The sequence below is a fragment of the Daphnia pulex genome, chromosome 10 (assembly GCF_021134715.1).
Source record: "Daphnia pulex isolate KAP4 chromosome 10, ASM2113471v1".
NCBI classification, from domain to species: Eukaryota; Metazoa; Arthropoda; class Branchiopoda; order Diplostraca; family Daphniidae; genus Daphnia; species Daphnia pulex.
In genome coordinates, this window is record NC_060026.1 from 15,204,454 (window position 1) to 15,229,142 (window position 24,689).

General features: G+C 40.0%; 4 protein-coding genes, 1 long non-coding RNA gene and 1 other non-coding gene across 9 annotated transcripts; 2 read left to right on the top strand and 4 right to left on the bottom strand.

Moving 5' to 3' along the window:
* Positions 1-156: 156 nt before the first annotated feature.
* On the bottom strand, positions 157-6,581 carry LOC124205492 (tRNA (guanine(10)-N2)-methyltransferase homolog). 4 transcript variants are annotated; one of them, XM_046602933.1, is made up of 10 exons: positions 6,472-6,581; positions 6,200-6,299; positions 5,781-6,002; positions 5,525-5,599; positions 4,835-5,056; positions 1,282-1,420; positions 1,018-1,213; positions 827-953; positions 558-764; positions 157-484 (listed from the first exon to the last, which is right to left on the bottom strand). In XM_046602933.1, the coding sequence occupies exons 5-9, from the start codon at positions 4,880-4,882 to the stop codon at positions 597-599; spliced, it is 678 nt and encodes a 225-aa protein (XP_046458889.1). In that variant the 5' UTR covers positions 4,883-5,056; positions 5,525-5,599; positions 5,781-6,002; positions 6,200-6,299; positions 6,472-6,581; the 3' UTR covers positions 157-484; positions 558-596. The 4 variants fall into 4 exon arrangements, with proteins under 4 accessions (XP_046458889.1, XP_046458890.1, XP_046458888.1 ...); XM_046602934.1 differs by having other exon boundaries at positions 157-502; XM_046602932.1 differs by lacking the exon at positions 157-484 and having other exon boundaries at positions 530-764.
* Positions 2,439-4,065, top strand: LOC124205491. Its single transcript, XM_046602931.1, has 3 exons — positions 2,439-2,686; positions 2,756-3,095; positions 3,160-4,065. The coding sequence occupies exons 1-3, from the start codon at positions 2,492-2,494 to the stop codon at positions 3,636-3,638; spliced, it is 1,014 nt and encodes a 337-aa protein (XP_046458887.1). The 5' UTR covers positions 2,439-2,491; the 3' UTR covers positions 3,639-4,065.
* Positions 6,582-7,367: 786 nt separating the features above from the next.
* Positions 7,368-7,590, bottom strand: LOC124206348. The gene has a single exon (XR_006879688.1). It is a non-coding gene; the product is annotated as a small nucleolar RNA U3 (small nucleolar RNA).
* Positions 7,591-10,299: 2,709 nt separating this feature from the next.
* Positions 10,300-14,273, bottom strand: LOC124205495. The gene is made up of 6 exons (XM_046602937.1): positions 13,852-14,273; positions 12,835-13,234; positions 11,662-11,835; positions 11,350-11,583; positions 10,833-10,970; positions 10,300-10,750 (listed from the first exon to the last, which is right to left on the bottom strand). The coding sequence occupies exons 2-6, from the start codon at positions 13,221-13,223 to the stop codon at positions 10,576-10,578; spliced, it is 1,110 nt and encodes a 369-aa protein (XP_046458893.1). The 5' UTR covers positions 13,224-13,234; positions 13,852-14,273; the 3' UTR covers positions 10,300-10,575.
* A 1,078-nt stretch (positions 14,274-15,351) lies between these two features.
* Positions 15,352-20,353, top strand: LOC124205497 (N-acetylneuraminate 9-O-acetyltransferase-like). The gene is made up of 14 exons (XM_046602938.1): positions 15,352-15,903; positions 15,968-16,064; positions 16,143-16,632; positions 16,703-16,840; positions 16,958-17,074; positions 17,139-17,254; positions 17,333-17,629; positions 17,795-17,943; positions 18,024-18,193; positions 18,265-18,501; positions 18,563-18,669; positions 18,769-18,988; positions 19,057-19,159; positions 19,223-20,353. Exons 1-14 carry the CDS (start codon positions 15,756-15,758, stop codon positions 19,462-19,464), a joined length of 2,631 nt encoding a protein of 876 aa, XP_046458894.1. The 5' UTR covers positions 15,352-15,755; the 3' UTR covers positions 19,465-20,353.
* LOC124205498 lies at positions 18,213-19,346 on the bottom strand. The gene is made up of 3 exons (XR_006879354.1): positions 19,205-19,346; positions 18,548-19,143; positions 18,213-18,488 (listed from the first exon to the last, which is right to left on the bottom strand). It is a non-coding gene; the product is annotated as an uncharacterized LOC124205498 (long non-coding RNA).
* Positions 20,354-24,689: the final 4,336 nt, after the last annotated feature.

Consider the following 24,689-nt stretch of genomic DNA (forward strand, 5'->3'; position numbering starts at 1 on the left):
CGAAACATGAAAGACAGACCACTAAGCACTACCAGGCACTAATCAATGTTCAATGTGGGGAATGGCAGCCATTGTTGTTATTAAACTGCAGTGACACCTGGTGGGGCATTCCTGAAACAAAGTAATTAACGTATACGCGTATACGTTCACAAATGGGACGTGTGTAAATAACGTGTACTTTCGATCGACTCATACAGAACGCCAAGACAGTGAACATGCATGCAACTCGGAATAATCGTACGGTTAGCGACAGATACAGAAAAATTCTTTCTTCTGCGAGTGCTGCCTCCATTGTGACAAAGTTTATTTGGTCTTCGATGCCGGTAGAGTCGTTGATGACAGGTTTCAACAGTAGCCTCTTGTCTTTTCTAGTTACATCTTTTCAGTTTTCATTTCCAACCTTTTAGAACTTAGTTCTCCACAATTTCAAGCCGAAAACATTTTCTGTGATTTCATTTCGCCTATCAAAGTCGGCGATGTTAGACTGCCCAAGAAGATGACGCTTTGAAAATAATAATAACTTACTGAATTAAAAAAGGACGGGTCGATGCACTTACCCACTTGTGTATTGTATTGCATATTCAAAAACTGTTAGGTTACTTATCACATGGCAATTTTGCTATTCCGTTTCCCCGTTTGCTTCTTTTCGTTAGATTTCGCGCACTTTCGTCTTCCTTTCCATGTCCTTTGATTTCGCTGGTATTGAAGAACTTGTGTCGAAATGTGTACTGTAGGTTGTGGATTATTGCTGAATCTTCAGCCTCCTGTTCATAAACGTATAATTAATGTGTATTCAATTACATGTGTAGTTATGCCAGAATTTTACCTTTGGTTCCATAATCTTTTGCATAGTTATTAATCGACGGCTGGAATGCAAATTTAGGATCTGCTCACTGTTGGCTATAGTTTCCAAACAAGGATGTTCAGGTAGGAGGTCTGGATCATACTCCATTCTATCAAAGAAGTTATTGCGAATCAATATGACAAATTATTAAAACCCAAGCTAGAAAACCTTACCGTATGATTGGAATCCAAAAAACCAGTCGGCCATGCAGTTTGAGACTATTGGCGGCAAAATTAAGAAGATCTTTATAGATGTCGCCTAAACCGTACTGAGTTTTAGAAGGAAAATGTGTCGACAGCATCTCATCCGGAATAGGGGCGATTTTCTTGCTACCCACTTTATAGGTTGATTCACGAATTCCATAAGGAGCTGTAGAGAATTTCGCCGATTTGAATCATAAGTGAAAATCTTCAGGGAAAACTAAAACATTTTCTTACGATCAGTTATGATGGAGTCGAAACGGAAATTCGACCTCCAAACGGGCGTTGATGCGTCACCCACGAAGACATCCAAATAGCGTGAAAAAAGGTTATAAGTCTTTAGGTTTCCCTTGATGTCTTCATTTGGCTGGCGTTTCTTACATAAATCAAAATAACAAAGAAAAGCTATAGGCAATTTCATCTACAGTACCATCTATTATGTTATCTATAGACACATTCCCATTAACACGAACTTTGCAGAAAGCAAATAAATTGTAAAGTGGAAGAAAGTGATAAAAATGCTACAGCTACGTCCTCCCCCCACACCACAAAAATTATAAGATATATTTGGATTAAAAGACCAAACAAAAATTACATTCGTCAGGATTCAGGTTTGAGATGAGGATTTTTAGAAAGATCAATTTAGAATATAAAAAAAAAATGCTTGCATGGCCATCTCTAAATTGGATATGCCTAGAGGGAATTGGGATAGCCACGCCTAGAATAAACGGTATAGACTGTCCATAGCCACGTATAAAACAAATAATACTAGGCCATGATTATGTAGACTGACATTCAAAATTATAATCGAAAACTTATCTCCTTTCGGCAGGGATTATTATATTAACACAAAGACGGAAAAACAGTATCACAATCTGTCAAGTGCAACCTTTAAGTTGAACGCAAGAACGGGTCCAACTGTATAAATTGAAACGCACGTCCAGTTGGAATTGGTTCATTATAACAAATTGCGAACAACTAAATAATGGCATATTCTTTATTCTCACTCACCGAAATTGTTTTGCTATTGGTTTTCATCTGTTGAACTAAAAACTGACGAAAAATGGGCAGTTTTTATCAGGTGAGTCATGAAAAGCGGCGTCATGACAACCAATCAATCAGTGATGAGCCATCACGCATCGAAGATAAAGCAGAATAATCGTCGTCCAAAGAAAAACTATTTTCTCTCAAAAGAACCTATAGATTCAACTAAACTTAACGGAATAATTGGATTATAATAGTGACGTAACTATTTGAGTCATCATAAAATAAACATGTTGCTCAAACATAAAAACCAAATTTCGAATCAAAAGTGTCGGTAGTTATCTTTTATTGACTCGTTGCAAGATAGGCGATTGATAACACCGCACTTAAGGTATTTCAGCTAGAAAGTTTCATTTTGTCGATTGTTACGTGTCGCTTTTGTTACAAAGAAAATCGAGAAAAAATGGCTCGTGTGACAGTCTTTTTTGGTCTGATGTTAATTTTGAGTTGCGAGACAATTTGTTCCTCTGCTCTTACCACATTTTTCTTGGAAGACAAACTGCAAGAATTGGAAGTGAGACTAGAAGCCAAAATTGAAGCTAAAAATGCTCAACTTGAAACAAAGGTGACGCAACTGGAGGCGCAACTCAAACTAAATGTAAGTCTACGGTTTAGTTTAATTCAGAGTTTCACTGTGGGTAAAAACACTTTTGCTTTTCTATGACAGAATAAACTAAGACAAGATTTGGCATTGAAAGTAATTCAATTAGAGGCCAAAAATGTCCAACTAGAAGTCAAAATTGGAAAACTGGAGACCAAAGTTGAACAACAAGATTCGCTTTTAACTTCCCTTTTACGAGAGAAAAATGAACGCAGAGCAGCAGCATCGACCGACTCTGTTCGTCCAATTGGCAATAATCAATCGCCAGTTGCCATCAACGGACTGCCGTCTTCATGCGGGGATCTGGCGCTGATTGGCCATACCCTTAGCGGAATTTATTCTGTCATGGGATCGGCGAAAATGGAATCCGTTTTCTGCGATTTCACTAAACTTCCTGACGATGCGGGTAAATCACATTTCACGTTATTTAGTTGCAATTTTCAATGTTTTAATTCTAAATTGATGAAAAGGTTTTCAGAAATGGATCGGATACGCCGACGTCAAATCGGCGCCCGTCCATTTCTACGTCCAGAGAAATTCTTCATTTTCCGACGAATTCACTCCGATTCCGTTCCAGTTGGCGGTAGTGAACGAAGGAAACGCCATGAATTTGACATCGGGGAAATTCACGGCACCGCGGCCGGGAATTTATTTTTTCTCTTTCGCGGGAGTGGCGCGTCTTTCTTCTTCATCTGCTGTAGATTTTTATTCTGAACTTTATTTGAACGGGAATCGAATCGGGTCGAGTCATGTTTACGAGAATAACCCCCCCGTTCTTCAATATAGTCCGTTGTCCCTCCAGTCGACGCTGAACTTGAAAAAAGACGATCAACTCTGGGTGACGATTACTTATTCTGCTGGTTCAGACTCGTCTTTGTATGACAGCGGCATCCACCGGACCCATTTCACGGGTTTCATGTTGGAGGAGGAAATTGTGGCGGCCCTTTGAGGTTCATGAAACATTTTCGACCCAAACATTTTTGTTTAATGTCGACACGCAATTTTGGGGAGGGGAGAGAAGGGGGAGAGAGAGGGAATTTAAAGGGGGAGAGAGAGAGAAGAAAATTATTTTGATTTCAACTCGTTAAGGGGTGGGCATTTCTTTACAGAAATCGAACTGTATATGCAACTAGACTTAAGGAATACACACACAAATTTTCAAGTTTCTATCTGTAAAACTCTAGACCTTACAAACAAAAAACCAATTTTGATTGCGTGATTTACACAATGCAAGTGGACAACAAATTGGAGAAAATTCATTCGCTTCTAATTCGTTAATGGTTTGGAATTTTTTCAAAATCTTTTCATAGTTATATTCTTATTATAGTTGTGCAAATTCACGCATCTATGGGGAAAATAAAGGACAAATGAAAAACCAATTTGAATTTGATTGCCCATCGCAGCTTAACATCAAATAAAATTAACGCTGAATCGCTTCTATTTCCCGCATCTTAATACAAAAGCATTCTATAGCTCTGACAAAAGTTTTTTTTATATATATATATATAAATTAAAAGGCTTAAATTTTTTTTAATGTGAATTTTACTGTAAATGCCTGCAAGGAAAGGACGGACACGCCGACGCGTTATAAAAAACGAAGACGAAAACTGTCAATTTCGAAAGACCAAGATGTTGGGAGACCAACATTTGAATTGAACCATGTCGTGTTTAGTTGATTTAACGACGATTCTTACTTTGATGACGTTCGTTTGCTGATCTTTAATGTCAGGTGATGAATGCCAAGTGCCAGGATCGGCCATTCACGATCGTTTGATACTCAATAGTGATGATTTTATACGTTACGTTGATGTCAATGTCAACGTCAACTGCTGAATGGTTGTTAATATGCTACGAAAAAGAATTCAAAACAAAAATTGTTATTGTAACCTCCTATCGACATTTACTGTCAGTGCTGAGTTGTGAGGTAAAAAACGGGCCTAATCTATACAGTCGTTCACTCGTTCCTACATATGAGATATTTATCAATGAGCCCTAACTGAGAAAAACAAAAACGGCGATGAGAAACAGTTCCATTCAACCGCAGCCTAGCTCAGGAATAATCGTTCTCCGAAAATACGTAGCGATTGATAGATCAACGCCACCAAATAGACAAAAGGGAAGAATGGAGATAGATGTTTTTCCTACCTTTATGCCTGGGAAATTCGGCCAGGCATCCACAAGTGCTCCATCCATCCGCTGATAAGTTGAATTACATCAGGCGGAATAGGAGAAAGGGGTTCCTCGTGAATACACCCACACTCACATGGGCGTACACGAGGACAGACTAGATTTGACGAAAGGGAAAGAAGAGATCCGTAAGTTCTACCGACATCGGTAGTTTCTCCAATCTAACTGGATGCTGTTTATCTAATTGAAAAATTAAAAATGGGTTACGAAAAATATTTAGACAGATAAAAACAAGTAAGGACAAGCAGAAAATGAGGCAGTGGGTAAACCTGAATTTTTTAATAAATGGGAGAATGTAACGTGTGTCCATGTTAATACACTGCACTCACGCAGGTCCTGCAACATAAAAATCTCTAACAGGTGGCAGGAATAAAAGTATTAACCAAAAGGCATTATCCTAGTGACGATACTGAGGACAGGGTAAATGCCAACAAAAATAAAACTTAAATATCTTGTGATTACGATGGCTGGCCTCAAATCTGCACAAAGGAAAAGTTTACGCACTGCAAACAAACTGCCAAGCATCGACAGGTGGCTTACATGATAAATGCCAGTCAGGAAATATGACATTTCACAAGTTTGAACAGGTTTAACTTTTCTGTTCAAGCTCTCGAAATCATTGCATTTGTATTCTCTACTTTAATTTACCTGCCAAACAGCATGGAGGGGATATCAGGCAGAGCCTTGAGCCTGGACACCAACACTGATCAGCAGTCGTTATTCCTACAAATGAAATATTTATAAATGAGGCCTAACTGAGGAAAACCAAAACGGCGATGAGAAACAGTTTGAGTCAACCGCAGCCTAGCTTAGGAATAATCGTACTCCGTACTATAAGTAGCGATCGATAATCATCGCCACCAAATACTCAAAAAAGAACAATAGAGATAAATTTTTTTCCTACCTTTATGCCTGGGAAATATGGCCTGGCATCCACAGGTGCTTCATCCATCAAAGTTGAATCCACCAGGCGGGTTGGGAAAAAGAGCCTCAGACTCGTGATAATACACCCACACTCACATGGGCGTACACGAGGACAGAGGGAATTTAACGAAAGGTGAAGAAGAGATCCGTACCTCGACTGAAATCGTTAATAGTTTCTCCAATCAAAAGGGATGCTGTGTATCTAAATAAAAAATAAAAAATGAGTTACGACAAATATTTACAGATACAACAAGAAAAAGTTGGAAAATGAGACAGTTGGTAAACACTAACTGTTTATAAACAGCAGAATTTAAGGTTCCATGTGCTACATTTGTACAATTCATGCATCACTTAAATATCTAGCTCACAGACTTAATAAAATAACGAAAATCATTATACCCAGGTGATGATACTAAGATTGTTGCTGACGGCAGGTCAATATCATGACAAGCAAATCTTGAATATTGTGTTGTTACGATGGTTGGTTCAGGCATAAAATCTGCATAAAGAAAAGGTTACATAGTGCAAACAAACTGGGATACTGACATGCTTCAACAGGGGGCTTACATGATAAATCCTAGTCAGGAATCAAAACTTCACAAAATTTGGAATAGGTTAACTCTTCTATTTGAGCTTACATAATCATTCCATTTGTATTCTTAGTTTATAACCTGCCAAACAGCATGGAGGGAAGAGCAGGGAGAACCTCGACACTAGTCGACACCACGAAGCACACAAGACGACCACATTTCTGTAGAATTATTATTTAGTTGTGCTTATTTTGGCTTATTTTTCGTGCAACCACGTACGTTTAAAAAACAATCCATTTTTCGTTTTTGTAATCTAATTTGAAACTTCGTCCCTTTTTCTTTCGAAACTTGTATAGTTGTAGCCTAAACAAATCAAAATCAGACGACACTAATCTACTAATTAGTCATGCACTCATGCTGAAAATTGATGGCAAATTACGTAACTAATTATTTAATCAGCACAGTAGCATCAGTCACTAATCTATTGTTTATGTAAGCACAAGAATTCAAGAAAGAAGTTGGGTTAAAAGTTAAAACTTAAAAGGATTTCTGCCGGCTTTTAAGTTATAGTAATACTGTAATATAGACTAGGCTAACGTCCGAAGATAAATGACTTCATATTCACATGTGGTGGCGCTGGTTCAGGAAACAATGCTGTATGCTGATATTAAAAGCGCCACTCTTTTTTTTAACATTTCAGGCCCACATTTTGTGACATTTAGGCCCGGGCCTGAATGACTGGGCCTGAAACCTTGAATGTCATCCACCCCTATTTAAAAGCGAATAAAAATTTTGTAAACGAACCGGTAATTTTTTTGCATGGCGATTCGTGGAGATTTGACGGGACGATAGATTATTAGAATGTTGATTTTCTTCTATTGATATGTAACTAACACAGTCATCGTTAGCAATTTATGTCCATCGCTTTCTCATTAACTCAAACACTGACGCAATTTGTGTTTTACTTCCATGTAGGAATTTGTTCTTCTTTAATATTTTACCTCGTTTACATTTTAATTTAATTATTTAAAAAATCCACCACTCTGAACACGCTGATTTCCTTCCAGCACCTCACAAGGAAGTACCGGAAACGGTCATCAATGGCCGAGAGTAGATACCACCGAGGTGGTTACACTCACGACCTGCTTCGCGCTCAGAAGCCAGCGTCATTACTCGTCATCGTGGGTGGAAAGGAGACAAGTTTCTGGTGGGAAACAAGTCAAGATATACTACAGAAATGATCCTGTGAAGTATGATCTTAATTTTCCATTGGTTTCAGCCTAGTATTTGTACCTTTTCAAAAAACCAACTGTCAGTGGCGTTTCTACCAGTACTCAAATGCGGATAACACACCATCGTTAGGACAATAAATAATTTTGTTCGTTTCATAAGTTAGTATTGCTATTAGGCAGTAGTGTTCATTTGATGCAATTCACGAAAATTGCTTTAAACTCTGTCGGGAAAATAAAATAAACTAAAACTTTTTTTTTAGTAAAAAAAACAGATGTGAGGAAAAGGCTGAAAGCGATATTCCTGGCACGTCACAAATCGGCAAGACGATAGGGTATTAACGGATCCCGCCAGGTGGCGACGTACTCTCCCAAACAAACATTCCAAAATTTGTGTTCACAGTTGGTATAATATACAAGAAAAAAAATTACAAGATAACATCATAAAATCCGACACGTAAGATTCAATTGCGCAAAAGTTTGCATATATAATGATTTGTCTCATTACTCTGTCGTCATTGTTCATTACCCAACACGACCCGCCATAGAAAGTTAACCTCGAAATTCCAACTATTCAAATGGGTAGCTCGCGATAGAATGTCCTCACGTTTCCCAAAGCAACAAGGACATCATTTCAACTGCGTGTGTTTAGTAGTTTCCCATTAAAAAAAAAAAAATCAATCAATACATTGCGCAGCTTAACCTTCCTCGGTTTTTTCCAATGAATATTTTAACTTGTTGCCTGTTTATGAGAAAACATAGACGGAGCTCACAGTTCATATGCAATAATATTTTTTTTTTTTAGTTTAGAAAGTGGTTTTTTTAATGTATTTCAACGAGAAACGTGACACCCCATTCAGAGGGGAGCCTAATGTCCTCGTATGCATAATGAGAAATAAGTGATTTGTTGCATTTAAATTGCATTCGTATACAAATAGCCTAATAGAATCCATTTGGACGGTTGCCGAAGCGTGCAGCAGCTCAATCGCTCGACCAAAACGACCAGCGGACATTTTATTTCCATAAAATTCTTTTTTTTTTTCAAAATAATTTCTATCAAGGAAAGAGAAAGTTAAAATTTTCAAATTTCCTTTGCAAAAACAGCTCCTGTCTATAGGAAGTCCAAAAAAAGAGTTGAAAAATTCTGTTGGCGATTTCTCAGTAAGGTAATCGACCATATTTGGGTCCTGTATACAACAGTTAGCGAGCTCTCTGTTTGAAAATTGTCGGTCGGTTACCCCTTCCTTTGTCGACCGCAAGTAGAAAACTCGTTCCCTATATGCAAATTCGATTGAGAGTGCACCGTGTCCACAGCGTCAGCTGACAAATGTCTGAAATATGATCAATCCCGTGCCGACTATAAAATGCGGAATTACACAGCCGGCCCATTAGTAACCAGCATACCATAGGAGAAGAAGAAGACAAGATTGAGTTGAATTCATCAAGTCGCCAGACGGAAAAAAATTGTGAAAACAGTCCCGGTCTTTTTTGGTTTGGTTTTCTCAAATAAAAATGGATGACCAAGGTTGCAATTTATTACCGTCGTCGCACAGGGCTAGCTTTACGTGAGGAGGACTAAATACATTTGCCCGCGATCGTGAAAGCCCTCGAGCGATGTATACCTCGGTTACCACGTAACCTTTTACGTAGATAATATTTATATCCGATATTATTTCAGGATAAAACCAAACACAAAACAGCTAAAAGGGTAATAACGCTTTGGGCTGGAATTTTTCTAAAAATGCTGATATGTACCTTCTCTCACTGTAGTACTCTGTGGTGTAGTTGATAAAATAATAAGGCCAGTGCAATGCTCAGTTTTACACTTAAAAAATAAAACTAGCAAATGGCCTCCAGCCAATTGATATTATACGAATATTATCCAGCAATCGGCCAGAGTATAACATAGACACAAGTCTGGGGTATTACATATCAGGCCAGTAGATTTCGTGATGTCCCCGGCCTTATTACAACACAACGCGCTTATTACTTCTTTCTTTTTATTTCTATATTATTATTTTATTTCTCTCGCCACACACACACACACTGGCGTCTACACTTTTGCCCTTGAAATAATTACGAGCTGATGGGATTTAGTGCGGAACTTGTTGCGGACAGCGGGTCTAAAATTCCCAATTGTTTCTTTTTTTAAAAAACAATTTTAATGAACTCTCAGAAGAATCAAAAACTCAGAGGGGGGTCTCCCTTTTTCTTCCGTGTAAAAAAATTCCAAACGGAAAATTAATTTCTTTTGTGCGCTTATATAAAGGTCAGAAGAATTAAGAAATAAAATAGATCGTATATATACCAAATAGATTGTGTTGTATTTTTTCGCTTCTTTTTTTTTTGTATGTTGAAATTCTTTTTTCTTGTTGTTGGGATTATGAAATAAACCCAGAGTATGCGATCAAAATAAAATGCCGGAATTTAATCCTTTGAAAGGGGGTCATTTTAATTCATTAATTACACAAATATTAATAATTTGTTTAATTTTTCGAGGACGCGGTTAATTTAAAAAAAAAGAGAGTTTTTGTTTAGTCTAAAAAAAAAGTAAATCGCAAAAGATTTTTTTGTGGGGGAGTGAAAGAAAAATTTAAAAAAAAAAAAGAGGAAGACTGACAAAAGCTCTTCCGCCGGATGCGCGCGTCCCGCCGAGATTATGAAACCGTGACTATTACAAAAATATTTACAATTGTCTGTTTGTTTGTTTGTTTGTTTTTTAGCCATTTTTTTTTGGGGGGGGGGGGGGTAAGAAATAAATGTTATAAAAAAAGGGAGGGGTTAACAAAGAAAAAACACACAACTGCGTCATCGACTAATATTAATTATGTAAGGCCTATAAATCCATTGATTATTTTGGCAACTTGATCGTTTCCAGCAGTGAGTGAGAGGGCCTTATTTGTGTGTTCACCGGATTATTTTGTTTAGTTTTGAAATTCACCCAAAAAGAAGAGAGAAAAAGAGTATAGAAGATTTAAAAAAAAAACGTCCCATTGAAATGAAATGATTTTGTTGTTTAGTAGCGGCCGTGATTGTTGTTGTGGTGATGGTAGCGTTGCGGTTGGCCGTCGCCACCGCTGTACGAATCGCTTTCATCCGCGTACGGATACTGCTCCTCCTCCGGAATGGGAGTCTTGACGGTTGTTTCGTGAACACGGCCGTGAGATTCAGGCAGGTAGATCGTCTTGCGCCTTAATTCGACACCGATAACAAATTTTATAATCATCTAAAGGAGGTGAACTGGCCAATCAAGGTGAGTCTCTATAATTTTACCAGTGATGCGTCCAATAGAGTTCGCTGTTGGGCGGTAGAGGGGCGTCGGGAGAGCCTTCACGGCACATCCAGGCGCAGAATACGAGGCCGATAATCAGGCTGACGAAGCCAAAGACCAACATAAACACTCCCAAATACCTTTCGAAAGAAGAAAATCATCGATAATTATTACCAAACCAACGAGTCAAGGCAAAAACAACAAAGTGTGGCGCGGGTCACAACCGTTTATCTTCCTTTTTGTTAACGACCTCGCGGCCATTACTAAAAAATAAAAAAGGAGAAAACTTGTGACGTAATTTAACTGCTTGATTACTCATCGGTGCTCTTTTAACCGACACCTTTCGCATTTAATTGGCCGTCCGCACGAAATGCCCATAAAAAGAACAGACAAAAAAACAAAAAATTTTAAAAACGAAAATTGAGCGCCAAAAAAAAAAAGTTCGAAAGTTCGCGCCGCTCGTTTGTTTTTGATGTAATAATAATCATGGGTATATAGTAGTATACGTAGTAGTAGTACCAGACGAACGGCGGATCGTTGAGCTGTAGGACGATGACGAAACCGAGACAGACGAGCAAAAGGCCAAGGTTGAAGAGTAACATGAGACAGCAGCAACTGCGGGTGTTTGGGCACATGGGGTGGGGCGCCCTGGACGACTCGATCACGATCCCGCCTCGTTTGGACGTTTTCGAACGCAGAGTGGCGTCTTCTGTGTACGGAGGCGCCGTCCTGTACGTCCTGTACGATCCCTGACTAAAATGACACCAATTTTCCGATTTTGATTTTTTGAAAAATTCGGAGCGGATGCGGATGGATGAGAGAAAATTTCACCTGAGTTCCGAGGTGGGCATCCGCGTGAGGAATTCCGGTTGCGGGATGTAGATCTCGGGCACCTCGTGATCGACAGACGTGTTCGACCTATTGTTCTCGTCGTGCTGGCCGTAGTGATATTCACGTTCCCGGCGCTCATCCATCGACAGGGAACCACTTCCCAAACTTGGCGATCTGCCAAAAAATAAAATAAGAAGAAAAAATCACGTAACAAATTGTCTTTTCTCTTCTTTAAAAAAAAAATAACAACACGTTCTTCTTGGATAGATAAAATAGAGTTCAATAGCCTGGCTGGAAATATTATAAAGATGGATATACCGCCCCTGGGGGGATGGATGGATATATACCATCGGCGGGACAACAGAAAAGAAAAAAGAGTCGGTGACCGCAAGTTTCCCGTCGTCCAGACTGCTGTCCAACGTGAAAGAAAAGTGGCGTGCGAACAATTGACCACACAAATCCCAGATCGTTTTTCCCGTATATATTCACGTGTATATGCGCCGGTTAATTTAATACGAAACGTTGACCAGAAGCCAAAAAATCTCATGTGAGTTTCCTGTATCCGATCGGGTGGGGGGGGCTGTTTTTTAATTTAATGAGAAACAACAACAGAAGTTGTTGTTTGGGTTTTTTTGTTGTTGCACCTCAATTTGACTTCGGTGGGTGTTAGTTCTGGTCTTTCCAGCAGCACACGAAACAAGCTCATCTCCGGGTTCAACGTTTTGTCTTGGTGGCAAAATGTAACTGTTCAAAACTTCATCTTCTTTTTTTTTTCGTTGTTTCTCCCTTTTTTTCTTGACACTATAAAAGAGAAAGGTACAAAAAAAAAAGACAAACAAATGCCGGAGGCCGCGTGAATCTGCGCGAAAAAAAAATGTCGTCGCTATGCACAACAACCGCAGTCACAAACGACGGCGTTCATTTCAACCCCGGAATTTGTTCACAAAAATGTCTGTGTGCTGTGTGACCCCCCCCCCCTATATGTTGACTTAATAACGGTACAATCTTTTGTTTAAGAAGAAAGAAAAAAAGAGGAGAGAAATTTGATTGAATAATAAGAGACCTCCGTGATGTTTGTTCCGACCTTAATTTTTTCGGCTACAATAGAATAGAAGAAGAAAAATGGCTGACCTTAATTGATGTCTATAGGCCTATAGTAGTAGTATAGTATACCTCTGGTAAGTTTGAATGGCATCGTTGGCCACCAAAAAGTCTGGATTGCTTCTCTCTCCTCCGCTGCGATCTGAAAGTTCACGCGACGAAATTTGATGATGGCGATGGACGTGATTCGGCTGCTGGATGAAACTCTCCTCGTCGGTACTGGAAAATCCCGGATTGGTCTGTGCCTGTGTCGTCATTCTGTTGGCGTCGAATCCACCACCCAGGTGACTTTCGGCGCTGCTGTCGCTGTTGGTGTCTTTGACACCGCGGATGGCCCTTCCGGCTCGACCGCTTTTGCTCCGTTCCGGCCGCTGGGGATACAAAGTCGACTCATCTGCCGAATCTGTTGCTCCCCCTCTTTGAATCGTGTAATCTCGATACGCCGACTCGTAACGGTTCATTTTTCAAAGCCCTATAGGTACATACAAAAAAGTTAAAAATGTTTTAGACACGTAGTTGACCACTTTCTCTTTAAGAGAAAAAACCAACGTGGCCTCAATTCTTGTTAAGACGAATAAATATCTAAAGAATTCAAAGCCCGTCAGAGCGGGAAGTCGCGCGAAGAGAAACGGTATGTGTGTATAGTTGTTGTTGAAGGAGAAAGGAAATAGTGAAAGTGGCACTACCATAATAAGAAGGACTCGCTTCTTCTTCTTCTTTTGGTTAACTTTAGGAAGAAAGAAACTGAGGAGGAATGTTTCCTTCATTGGATGGGCTTATATACACACTGTACGAACATACAACAAGTTTTTGATAGAAATCGAGTGAAAGTTACTATAGACGCAGCTTCCCCACTAGCCTTGTAGGGCTTTTCCTTTTTATGGAAATTGAAGATAAAAATAATGAACAAATCCTTGGTGAACCAAACCCAACATTTATATAGCCCCGTGGGTTGACTGAATATACTTGGAAAATGTCAAAACGATTGGTCAATCTGTATATACATACCAGACTTGCCCCCCACACACTTTGCACAATTTTCTAAAAATTGACTGAATAAAACAACAACCGCCTTTATTTCAAAGTTACCTTTAGGAGAGCGTGACGGGAGTGTTCAAGGTTCTTTCGGCCTCGTCTTCTATTTGGTCGTGGAAGAAATGACAAAGGTGGCGCCGCTGAGTCACTCACCGATGAAATCACAAGACACACACACACACAAAACCCCTCACAGCACACAACAACAACCACGAAATAGAATCAACTAATGAAGCGAGAAAATCTGAACAATTTTCACACCAAATAATCGTCGATTTTGAACGAAAGAGTTAGTTTTTCGTCATGTCCATGCCAGTCGGCTGTCGATTCGACACTGGTGAAGAAACTGCTGTCTACCTTGAGAGTCTATTCTTCAATAGCCTTGGCAGAGTCTCTCACCTGTTGGTTTGGTCTCCCTCTCTCTCTCTCCAGTCATTCGTGCTGTAGTTACCTACCTCCTCCTCCGACCGCCGCCCTAAACAAAAGGTGTGCATCCACTTCCTTTTAAGGGTGGGCGGAGTCGCCCAAGATATTGCCACAGGGCGATTCCGGCCTTTTTTTTCACTGCGGAATGACAGCAGACTCTCCTATTTATTCCATCCATACCTTCTTCTTATTTTTAAAAAAATGATTTTGGTTGTTGTTGTTGTTATTTATTCATAATACCACGAAACGAGGTGGTTTAGCCCTCCGGGGGCTACTGTATAGTTATACCAGAAGAAGAAGAAGAAGATTTGGGAAATTCGTGAGGGGATTTGCTATTTTTATTACAATATATCTGATTCGTCATCTCTTATTTCTCAATCCCATGTTTTTTAAAAACACAATTTTTTTGATGATGTATTCATAGAGTGACTTGAGTAAACGGTAGTTTTTCGCAAAACCAACGGGGGGAAGACTTGGCCGTCATGAGTGAGATTGAATGGATTAGATAAACACCGATTTTTCGTTCCAAGTTAAAATTTAAATTTTTATCTGTGATTCACGAACGATAACAAAAGTTACATCATGAAATAATAAATAAATCACTTTCTTAAATCCTACGCATCTGGAAAAATCTTTCCAGAGAACTTGTATACGTAGTCATCATTTGATATGTGAAATTATATATCCCGGGATATATTCTTTGTGTATTGTTTTACACGGGGGGCGCACATATCTACTTGATGACACACATCATCGTCTAAATAATTCGTGTGCCGGTTGTTTTACTTTCGCTCCCGTGTAATCACTATGAGTAACGTTGACCTTTTATATATTTTCCCTTTCGGAAACGTGATCTACGAGCGCCAGTTATTTTCCCGCAGCCAAGAATTGACTATAACCTGTGTGTGTGTGTGTATATTCTTGCGGTATTAAAATATGAGCGAGCACGATTTTTATCTCCATTCCAAAGACTTTTTTTTTTTATTTTATTTTTTAATTGCTACACGCTGGGCTGCTCCCCTGTCCTCACATGCGATAACGAATAACGACCTGGCGCTGATTTTTCCGACAGATAAAACAAATGGTGCAAGCTGTTTAAACAGCTAGTCTATAGAAGGAAAAAAAGTCAATGGATAGACTGGCAACTATTTTTTAAAAAGAGAAACTGTCGATCATTGCCCTGCTGGTTGCTTAGCAGCAGCAGCCGCCAATTCTGTCAAAACAAACACGTGTGTGTTGTGGCTAGTGTCAAGTGGTGTGCCTTCTATACTTGTTAGTCTATTATTAAAAATCTACAAGGAAATTGACGTTGGTAGTGCCCTCTTAGCACTGGCGTTGGATGTCGTTGCTGGGAGGGTTTTAAACTGGTTATAACAACGTTCGAACCTACAAGGCATCAACTCAGTTTCTTTTGTACGTGGCATGTTGCCCTTGACGTGAAGCAGCAACGAGATGCTTTGTCAGGTTCTTCACCAGTGTACACGTAAACAACTGCACATGATAGACGAACGAAAAGAGTTTGGACAGTAGTCATGGCCGAAGACGAATCGACGGCCACAAAACGTGGCAGATCTTCTTCAGAAATCATCAAACAATTCAATGTCTTGAATGCCAAAATATTGGCAATTCTTCTTGTTGGCTGCTTGTTGGGATATCACGGTGTGCTGAAGTTCATGAACGGTAACTTTCAATTGTTCGCTGATGTGGCACTTACTTACTAATTAACTTTTTATTTTATACTCAGGTACCGATACATGCCAGGGATTGTTGACAAAAGGCAGGTTCCAAGGAAACAATAAATGGCAACCCTACGGCTGCATGATACACTCACTTTCTCGCTTGTGAGTTCTCTCTTCTTAAATTTCCATTTCCCGATACATGTTGAAACTCAAACCTGTTTTTTTAATTTCTTGCAACAGAGATGCAGATAACTGTTTCAGAAAAACCCGTTTCATGACTGGAGAGGACAGCTTTTTGGTTTTTATTGGTGACTCCAGAATAAGACAACTCTATATTGAAACACTTAAACTGGTAGACCCAGACGCTGAACCCTTGGTTGTTGCAACAGACAGCAATGGAAATAGTTTAGATACATTACTGATCGATGAACCATTCAGAGTCTCAGCCGTCATGAGTGAAAAGGAGCTGAAGGAGCTGAAGCAGCAAGAGTCCCTTCGACTTCGTCATACAAGCTACATTTACAACAACCCGCAACTTTCGTTACGGTTTATGTTCTTCTGGAGACCCAGCCTCAATCGAATTACAGCCGATTTGATTAACCAATTAGGCCTTAGCAGATCTGTTCCCCATGTAGTCGTTGCTGGCAGCGGCTCATGGAATATCAAAGGCAGCAACGGATCTCAAATAGTTCTAGATGATTATTCACAAAGTCTCCAACTACTAGCAAATGTGAGTCCACAAAGATATAAAGCAACATGCACAATTACTCTCTAACACTATTTTCTTGATTCTTCCTTAGGCTGCAAACCACTGGCCAAACAAAAAATCGAAACTACTATGGAAGCTGCAGGACCGTGTCGACGGTAGCTTGTTGGATGAACCTCGCAAATGCATTACCAACGAATTGATCGACGAATACAATGGAAAAGCCCTTGAGGTACTACTTAAAATATTCAAAAAAAGGAGCATTGATCGGGAAACAATTGGGCGTTCCGTGTGGTCTTTGTGATGAATGATGGGCTTCCATTCTTTTTTATTTGAAAACAAAATTAAGGCTTTGGAAGGCTCGCGGTTCCAGATATGGAAAAGTGCCCGACTGGTCACAGACGGTATGGCCACGGGAGCAGACGGGCTACACTTGAGTCCACCTGTTCTGAAACATCACTCTCAGGTGAAAATATTTCCCCCCAGACAATTGTGTTTAATTGAATAATCGAATCCTTCCTCTTTCCCAGATGCTAATGAACATGTATTGCAACGAGCGAATGGATTTCAACGACGGCACGTGCTGCCGCTCTCCAGAATCCGCCACCACTCTTCAGATCGTCACTTTCACCATCCTACTCGTGTGGTAATCGATCCATCGCGTGAGCCAGCTCATTTCGAATGTCGAGAAAAAACGGACAAAAACTTTTCTTTTTCCCTCCAGTTTGACTATCTCTGGAACTTGGACGGCCTACCAAAGTTTCGATTCGCGACTCAAGAAGCGCAAACAGTCGTACAGATCGATCGAGACCTTAATGGAAGCAGAGGACGACGAAATGGTCCAAAAAGATGTCGTCGTCGCCAACGGCCATTCCGTAGTTGTGGCGGAGGGATTCGACGAGAAGGCCACAACTGCTCATCGCAAAGCGGCCGTCAAGGACGTGGAATCCAGTAGCCGAGTGGCAGTCACCGCATTGGGAAAACTTGGGCTCATCATGGCTTATTTCTACCTCTGCGATAGGTAGGCGGAATTCTTCTTCTTCTTCTTTTTGCAAGCTGATCGATCACGAAAGAAGCCAAAAGAGCAAGGGTCAATTAATAAGCGATTACGGACGGAACTTTCTCACGTGAGGAACGAACCAACAAGCGGCAGTCACGTGATTGATTCCATTTTATCTCTGTTTAGGACGACTTTCTTCATGAAAGAGAACAAGTATTATTCGCATTTGAATTTCTGGGTGCCCGTCGGTTACGTTTTCGCCCTGGGCCTCTTTTTTAATGAAGAGAGCCGCTCAACCAAAGTTCTGCATCGGGATCAAACGGACGAATGGAAAGGTTAAAACACCATTATTAATAAAACGCGTCTGTATTCAATGGAAAAACTTAACTTTTTGTTGTTGTTGTTGTGACGGCAGGATGGATGCAGTTGGTGATATTGATCTATCACATGACGGGAGCCAGTCAAGTTATTCCGCTCTATATGCAAATGCGGGTCTTGGTCTCCAGCTATCTCTTTCTCACCGGCTTTGGCCACCTGTCATTCTTTTGGAATGGCGGCACCGCCAGTTTCCCCCGTCTATTTCAAGTATATACAAACAAAACAATCCGGGTCGAATTGAATTGAAACTCTGTAATCAATTCTTTCTTTTATTGCAGGTTTTATTTCGGATGAATTTGATGACAGTGGTGATTTGTCTGTGCATGAATCGCCCGTATCAGTCGTACTATTTCGTGCCTTTAGTCTCATTCTGGTACCTCGTTGTTTACATCGTCCTGGCCGTTCCGCCGAAAGTCAGTGCCGCCATTTGCGATGCCAATTCCTTCGCCTACCTTTACATTATCATCAAATTCTGCACGTTGATAGGGGCCATCACCATTCTCTACATGTCCGAGGTAATTGATTATTCAACACGTCCAAAACCTTTTTGTTGTTGTATACCTTTTGTTGTTGCAGGTTTTCTTTGAGACCATTTTTCTCATCCGCCCGTGGAAGGCTTTGTTTGTCACCAGCAGTGACGAGATTCACGAGTGGTGGTTCCGCTGGTCGCTGGATCGATACAGGTCTGCTTGCATATATCGATTACCCGTCGCCTATCGGTTGAATCATCAATTTTCTTTTTATTCTTTTCCTTATCGACTGGGCGTGTGTGTGCTGTACAGCATTTGTTATGGCATGATCTTTGGTTTCTTGTACCTCAACGCCCAAAAGTTTGGCCTCATTGATGACAGCACGCGTCAGCACTTGTTGAGCCGGACGAAAATTCGTTTTCTCGTTGTATTGGCGGCCTTGATTGGACTGGGCGGTTACACGGCCTTCACCATCACTTGTCACAGCAAACCCGAATGCAACGAAGTCCATTCCTATCTAGCCTTTTTACCGGTATCAAAATAGAACCTTGATTTAATTTCTAACCTTTTTAATTAATTTATTTACTTTTTGATCGACAGATTATCAGTTTCATTGTGTTGCGCAACGTTTTTGGACCGTTAAGAGTTCGTTATTCCTCATTTTTCGCCTGGTTTGGTCGCATTTCCCTGGAATTATTTATCGGTTTGTTATTCTTCAGTTGTAAATAATTTAAATTAAAATACTCACGGGAAATTGTTACATCAGGTCAATATCACATCTGGCTGGCGGCCGACACGCATGGCGTATTGGTTCTCATTCCCAACTACCCGGTGCTGAACGTGATGGTCACCACCTACATCTTGGTCTGCGTAGCTCACGAAGTGCACACCATCACTGGCCAGCTCGTGCCACTGGCCGTGCCGTCCGATTGGAAGAAAACCATCCGCAATGTCTTCGTCTTCTTTCTGGCTCTCGTTCCAATCGCCATCCATGACGGAATGTTCTGATTCCAATGCTAGTGGCCGACTGCGGAATCCCATCCCAAACCCAAACCAAATAATTCCAGGGGGTTCTTCTCCCGACAATTGATGACGACGTTTCAAACAGTTCCCGTGAGAATTCATTACGCACGCAAAACGAGACCTGTCCCCGGTGCTAGTGGGTGGTGGCTCCTTATAAAAACAAACACACATATTTATACATTTTCTTCTTTAAGGTTATTGTTTTGTTGTACCAAAGTCTTGGAAGGGGGGAAACGAAGGAAATGTGCTGTCCAAACATGTACGCAACAAAGGGGAAAGGTGGGGGGGTGTTAAATTTGATTTGATTAAAATGAGTCAACACAGAGGGGAAGGGGGGGGGAGGTTAATATTCCAAAATGATTTGAATATTCCGCTCACATATGCCGTCCATCCGGTTTTTATGCTCCGGCGAAAGGGAAGGGAAGGAAGAAAAAAGTTTGTCTTGCGTATTGTGTGCGTGACTATGCGCCGTGTGTCGGGGGGGTTTCACAGTGTTTGAACGCGCACTTTGCTGATTGGAAAGTGGCAAGGAGGAAGAAAAAATATGGCAGACAGCCCATAAATTATGGACGCAAAGTACCAAGAAAGCCCGTTCGCCCCCCAGCTACTTACGTCCCTGTTCAATTATTGAGTTTTTTAATTCACATTTATGAAGAAGAGTGAAAAAATAGATTGTTGAGAGAGAGAGTTGATGTTGGCTAATATTGTGTAACGACGAATAACCGAGCGTGCCGTCATTTCTGTTTGATCCTCGTAAGCTTTTCTCGTGAAAAATCGCTCCCGTTCTCTTTTCCACCCTTCTCTCTGTAATGGACATGTGTGTTGACTGTGCCAGTGACAGACGATATGTATATTAAAATGGATTTAGACATTTTCTCTTTACTGGGTCGACTGAATATTTTAAAAACAACAAAGAGAAGAAGAATCCTGCCAAGATGAAAAGGGATTACACTAACTTCTCCGTCGAATAACGATATATAATATAGTAGACGTTCAACAAACTTTGTGAACGGTTATTTTCGCTTGGAGGCACGTCATACTATAGATGTCGGGGTACACAAAAGAAAAACAACATGAAGGGCCATCAAGTTTTGTTTGATTTGATGATATCTTTTGGAGGAACAAAAAAAACGGTATCCACCTTTAAAGAAAGGATCTAGAAATAACGGGGAAGCCAACAGTGCGGAACTAAATTGCCTTTTTCGTGAAAAACGATGAAGCCGAGCGCAATACATCTAAAGATGCATAAAGTAAAAAAAAAGGAAGACTTTGGAGTTTTTCTACTTCCCTTTTATCTTGTATTGCCTCTCCTATTTTTCTCTGTTGGGTTGAAAAGAATAAAAGAGAAAGGCGGGGGGAAATGACACGAACGAATCTTTCATCATGTCGTATATAGAAAACGCGCAACTGGCCAGATCGAACAAGAGCGGTAGGATTGCCATAGGCCACTCTATTATATTCCGGTGGTGTTGTTGCTGTTCTAACCGGAAAAGGATGTACCCGTGTCCGTCTCTGGGTTACATACACAGTCTATCCCCATTTTCATTACTACATCTTTCTCTCTGCCGAACAACATTCTCACGACTTGGCTGGGCTTATCTAAGCCCAGCAATATTGGCTTTCCTCACTTTTACACAGTATATCTAACACCCACTCACACATCGCACTTTATAAGAGAAGAAAAAAAGAAGCTAGAAATAAAGTTCTTTCTATAAATTACTTTACCAGTCGTTTTAATTCAGTTGAGCGCTCACTTTCTTCTTCTCTTATCTCTCAGATTCGTCTGCTGGGATAAAAAATAAACTTTTTTTGAATTTACCGCCTTTTTTCTGGTGTGGAAAAATAATCGATAAGGTGGCTCAGAGATAAGAGCTTCTACATTTTTTGGGTGGGAGTCTAGCCTCTTTTTTTTCACACGATCTCATCAACTACGTCTCAAAAGTTATATATTTTTTTTTGAATGAACTTCATAATTTTTTTGTTGGCGCCATTTTTTTTCCCGCTTGCCCAGCCATCCGTGAATGCAGCGCGACAGTTATATCAGAGTGTTTCTGCAAATCTCTTGTGATTTCTTTCGTCGTCGTCACAAGTTCCACAATTTTAGTAATGATGCTGCTGCTGCGCAACTTTGCCATTCAAAGTGAGACCCTCAGGGTGTCGCGCTGGCCCGGCGACACAACTGTACACAGACTGAAGTGCAATAAACACGAGGACGCGTGTAGGAAGAAGAAGAAGAGCTCCGGGTTTTTTCTTTAAGATATGCCAAGTTGCTCAACTCGATCCCTGGGCGTGTAATCTTTTACGAAATCTGCTGACGTTCACAAGGGGATCGAACTTTTTTTACTTCCTCCGGCTGTTGAGAAGCGATGCAGACGGAACCAATAGCCGTGAATGCGCATATAGAGTAAGAGAGAAGGAGAGAGAAAACCTGTTTTCAGTCAATCTAATCGAGCGGATGATTGAAAGAAAGTTTCTTCGGCGCACAGACTTTGCTATTCCGGTAACCGGGTGGAATGGAAGGGGGAAAAAAATAAGACATCCGCCGAGAAGACGGGTGGCGATGTCCCAGATTCTGATTTAAAAACATCCCATCCGCAATGTACAAAAAAAAAACATAAGGGAAAGAAAGGAGAAATAAATAATCGATGAGCAACCGCTATAGAACTGCTGGCACACACAATCACACCGCGCTGCGTGCACGATGGCGGTATAGATTATGTATGCGGATATGTCGTGTTGTTTGTTGGCCAACACACGTGAAAATATATACAAGCGGAAATCAATGAAGAAGAATGGAATCTATGAATGATGATCACAAAATTGTTTCACGGCGAATGTCGTTGGAATTTACGAACCAGCAATCGTTTGAAACTCCCGGACAACTTGGAACGACGAAAAGGATCAAATTAGTGCAATTGAGCCGAGCTATTTTTTTTTTTACTGTCCTTCACCCATAAAAACGGCTGTTGACAATTTTAGTCTAGTTCATTCAAATGTAATCTTTCGACTTGATGTTATAGCGTTCGGTTCAAACAGCTAATAAAATTTTTCAAATTTTGTTATTTGTTTGTTGAGTGCTGGATTTTCTACAGTAGCTAGGACGTTGTAAAAAAAAATAAGACAAGGCTAGAATTATTAAATTACGTTCCTACCCTAAGCCCTACGTGCTTGGATTTGAACTTATCAGCATCCCGGCTTTGTATACGTCCTCCAAAATACGAATACAGGTACAACATCAAAAGTGTTAAAATGGGCAATGTATGCACTAGATAGGACTGCAATAGCCCACATACCAATATTAGTAACACGATAGTGATCAAACGTAATTCGAGGGCAAGCAAGCCTTACTAATCAATGAGCAACGACCAGTAGATAAATCGAGGTATAAATGAAATAAGAGTCGAGTGAAAATGTCCTACAGAGCAATTACTATTCTACCGCCGACATGAATCGTGTCGTTCAACAATGTCTTGAGGCTCATAAAGAGTATCGACGCAGACATGACGCAGGCACCACCGATAGTAATCAGCAAATCGGTAGGTTTTAAAAAAAATATGTTCTCAAATCGTACAAAAAAGTGTATACCTTCGCTTTTAGCTACCCAATTTAGTTAACTTTAATCTTACTATTCTTTCACTGATTTTTTTTTAATTTTGAAAAAAAAGTGAAGTAAAATAAAATAAAATGTAACAGAATAGTTTGAATAAAATAAAGTACAGCCAAACAGAGAAATAAAAGTAAAACTTACAAAAAATCGGGATCCATCCCCATGCGAATAGAAAAACCGCGAAAAGGAACGACCTGCTCCACCGACGAATAACAGACAATAAGTGGTCGATCTCCGAATCAACCTGAGCTGCGTTGCAATTTCAAAAATTCAAAAATTAATTTTTTGTATTAATACCACAATTAACTTTAAAATATCTGATTTAATCTACCGGCAATAATTTCAAGATTATGATTTAATTATGAATATTAATATTTTTAAAATGCATCATAGATGGCCATAGATAAAACCCCGGTCTTTATCTATATGGTTATGGCATGGGCATTGCAACAAAGGGAATGAGAAAGAAAAAAGTAGTGGGGTAGGACGGGAAATGACAAAATGAAATAAACCATAACAGATTAGTAATAGTAAATTGGGTAGTTTAAGTGCACTTTATACAAAACTGGGCCCAACGCCCAAACCAATGCCAACCACTAAAATGTACTACAACGCTTATTTTTCCGCTCAGAATCTGAACCTGTAACCAGAATAAAGACATTAATAAATAGTTTCTAGGGTGTTAAGCAATATGTCACTATACTGGGTTGCACAAGACTTAAAATCAAATAAACGGATATTAAATGTATAAAATCATATTTCCTTTGTTTACCAATAGTCTCTGACAATAGTTCTGGATTGAGAGATTTACAATCTAGGGCAGAAATAAGCCAGCCTGATCAAATAATAAAAATAAGCTTTTAGCCATGCTACGATTAGAGTAAAACTTATCAATTTCAAAAAGGTGCTGATAAATCTAAATAGGCAAGTGTGTAAGAGGTGGCAATGGGCCGTGATGTTAGGTGTCTTGAATTTAACTCAAACAAGCAAACTAAAGTGAAATGATAACGTCACGTCACCTGTCAGTCAAGTGGACGTGTAGATGCGTCCCATAAAATATTAGAGCGTGATATCTCTACGTGTTTTGGAAAACGACAGTTTAATTTCATTCCTGACTAACTATTAAACTGACCTTTTATGATTATTTCGCCTTGATATCTTTACCCTGCTAAACCTACAAATGATTGAAAGAAAGTTTCTTCGGCGCATGGAGTTTGCCATTCCGGTAACCGGGTGGAATGGAAGGGGGGAAAAAATAAGCATCCGCCGAGAAGACGGGTGGCGATGTCCCAGATTCTGATAAAAATCCCGTCCGCAATGTACAATAAAACATAAGGGAAAGAAAGGAGAAATAAATAATCGATGAGCACACGCTATAGAACTGCTGACACGCACAATCACACCGCGCTGCGTACGCGATGGCGGTATAGTAGATTATGCATGCGGATATGTCGTGTTGTTTGTTGACCAACACACGTGAAAATATACAAGCGGAAACAATGAAGAAGAATGGAATCTATGAATGACTATAACAAAATTGTTTCATGGCGAATGTCGATGGAATTTAAACTGGCAATTGGGATTGTTTGAAACTCCCTGGCAA

Coding starts and splice junctions, on each gene's coding strand:
- LOC124205491 (XM_046602931.1), top strand. CDS start 2,492: ATGGCTCGTGTGACAGTCTTTTTTGGTCTGATGTTAATTTTGAGTTGC. Junction 2,687..2,755: donor AGGCGCAACTCAAACTAAAT/GTAAGTCTACGG, acceptor TTTCTATGACAG/AATAAACTAAGACAAGATTT. Junction 3,096..3,159: donor TAAACTTCCTGACGATGCGG/GTAAATCACATT, acceptor ATTGATGAAAAG/GTTTTCAGAAATGGATCGGA.
- LOC124205492 (XM_046602933.1), bottom strand. CDS start 4,882: ATGGATGGAGCACTTGTGGATGCCTGGCCGAATTTCCCAGGCATAAAG. Junction 1,421..4,834: donor CGAATTTCCCAGGCATAAAG/GTAGGAAAAACA, acceptor GATTTATGTAAG/AAACGCCAGCCAAATGAAGA. Junction 765..826: donor AAAAGATTATGGAACCAAAG/GTAAAATTCTGG, acceptor GTTTATGAACAG/GAGGCTGAAGATTCAGCAAT.
- LOC124205495 (XM_046602937.1), bottom strand. CDS start 13,223: ATGAACCGTTACGAGTCGGCGTATCGAGATTACACGATTCAAAGAGGG. Junction 11,584..11,661: donor ATGCCCACCTCGGAACTCAG/GTGAAATTTTCT, acceptor GTGTCATTTTAG/TCAGGGATCGTACAGGACGT. Junction 10,751..10,832: donor CTCTATTGGACGCATCACTG/GTAAAATTATAG, acceptor TGTCGAATTAAG/GCGCAAGACGATCTACCTGC.
- LOC124205497 (XM_046602938.1), top strand. CDS start 15,756: ATGGCCGAAGACGAATCGACGGCCACAAAACGTGGCAGATCTTCTTCA. Junction 16,065..16,142: donor ATACACTCACTTTCTCGCTT/GTGAGTTCTCTC, acceptor TTCTTGCAACAG/AGATGCAGATAACTGTTTCA. Junction 18,502..18,562: donor CCATTCTCTACATGTCCGAG/GTAATTGATTAT, acceptor TTGTTGTTGCAG/GTTTTCTTTGAGACCATTTT.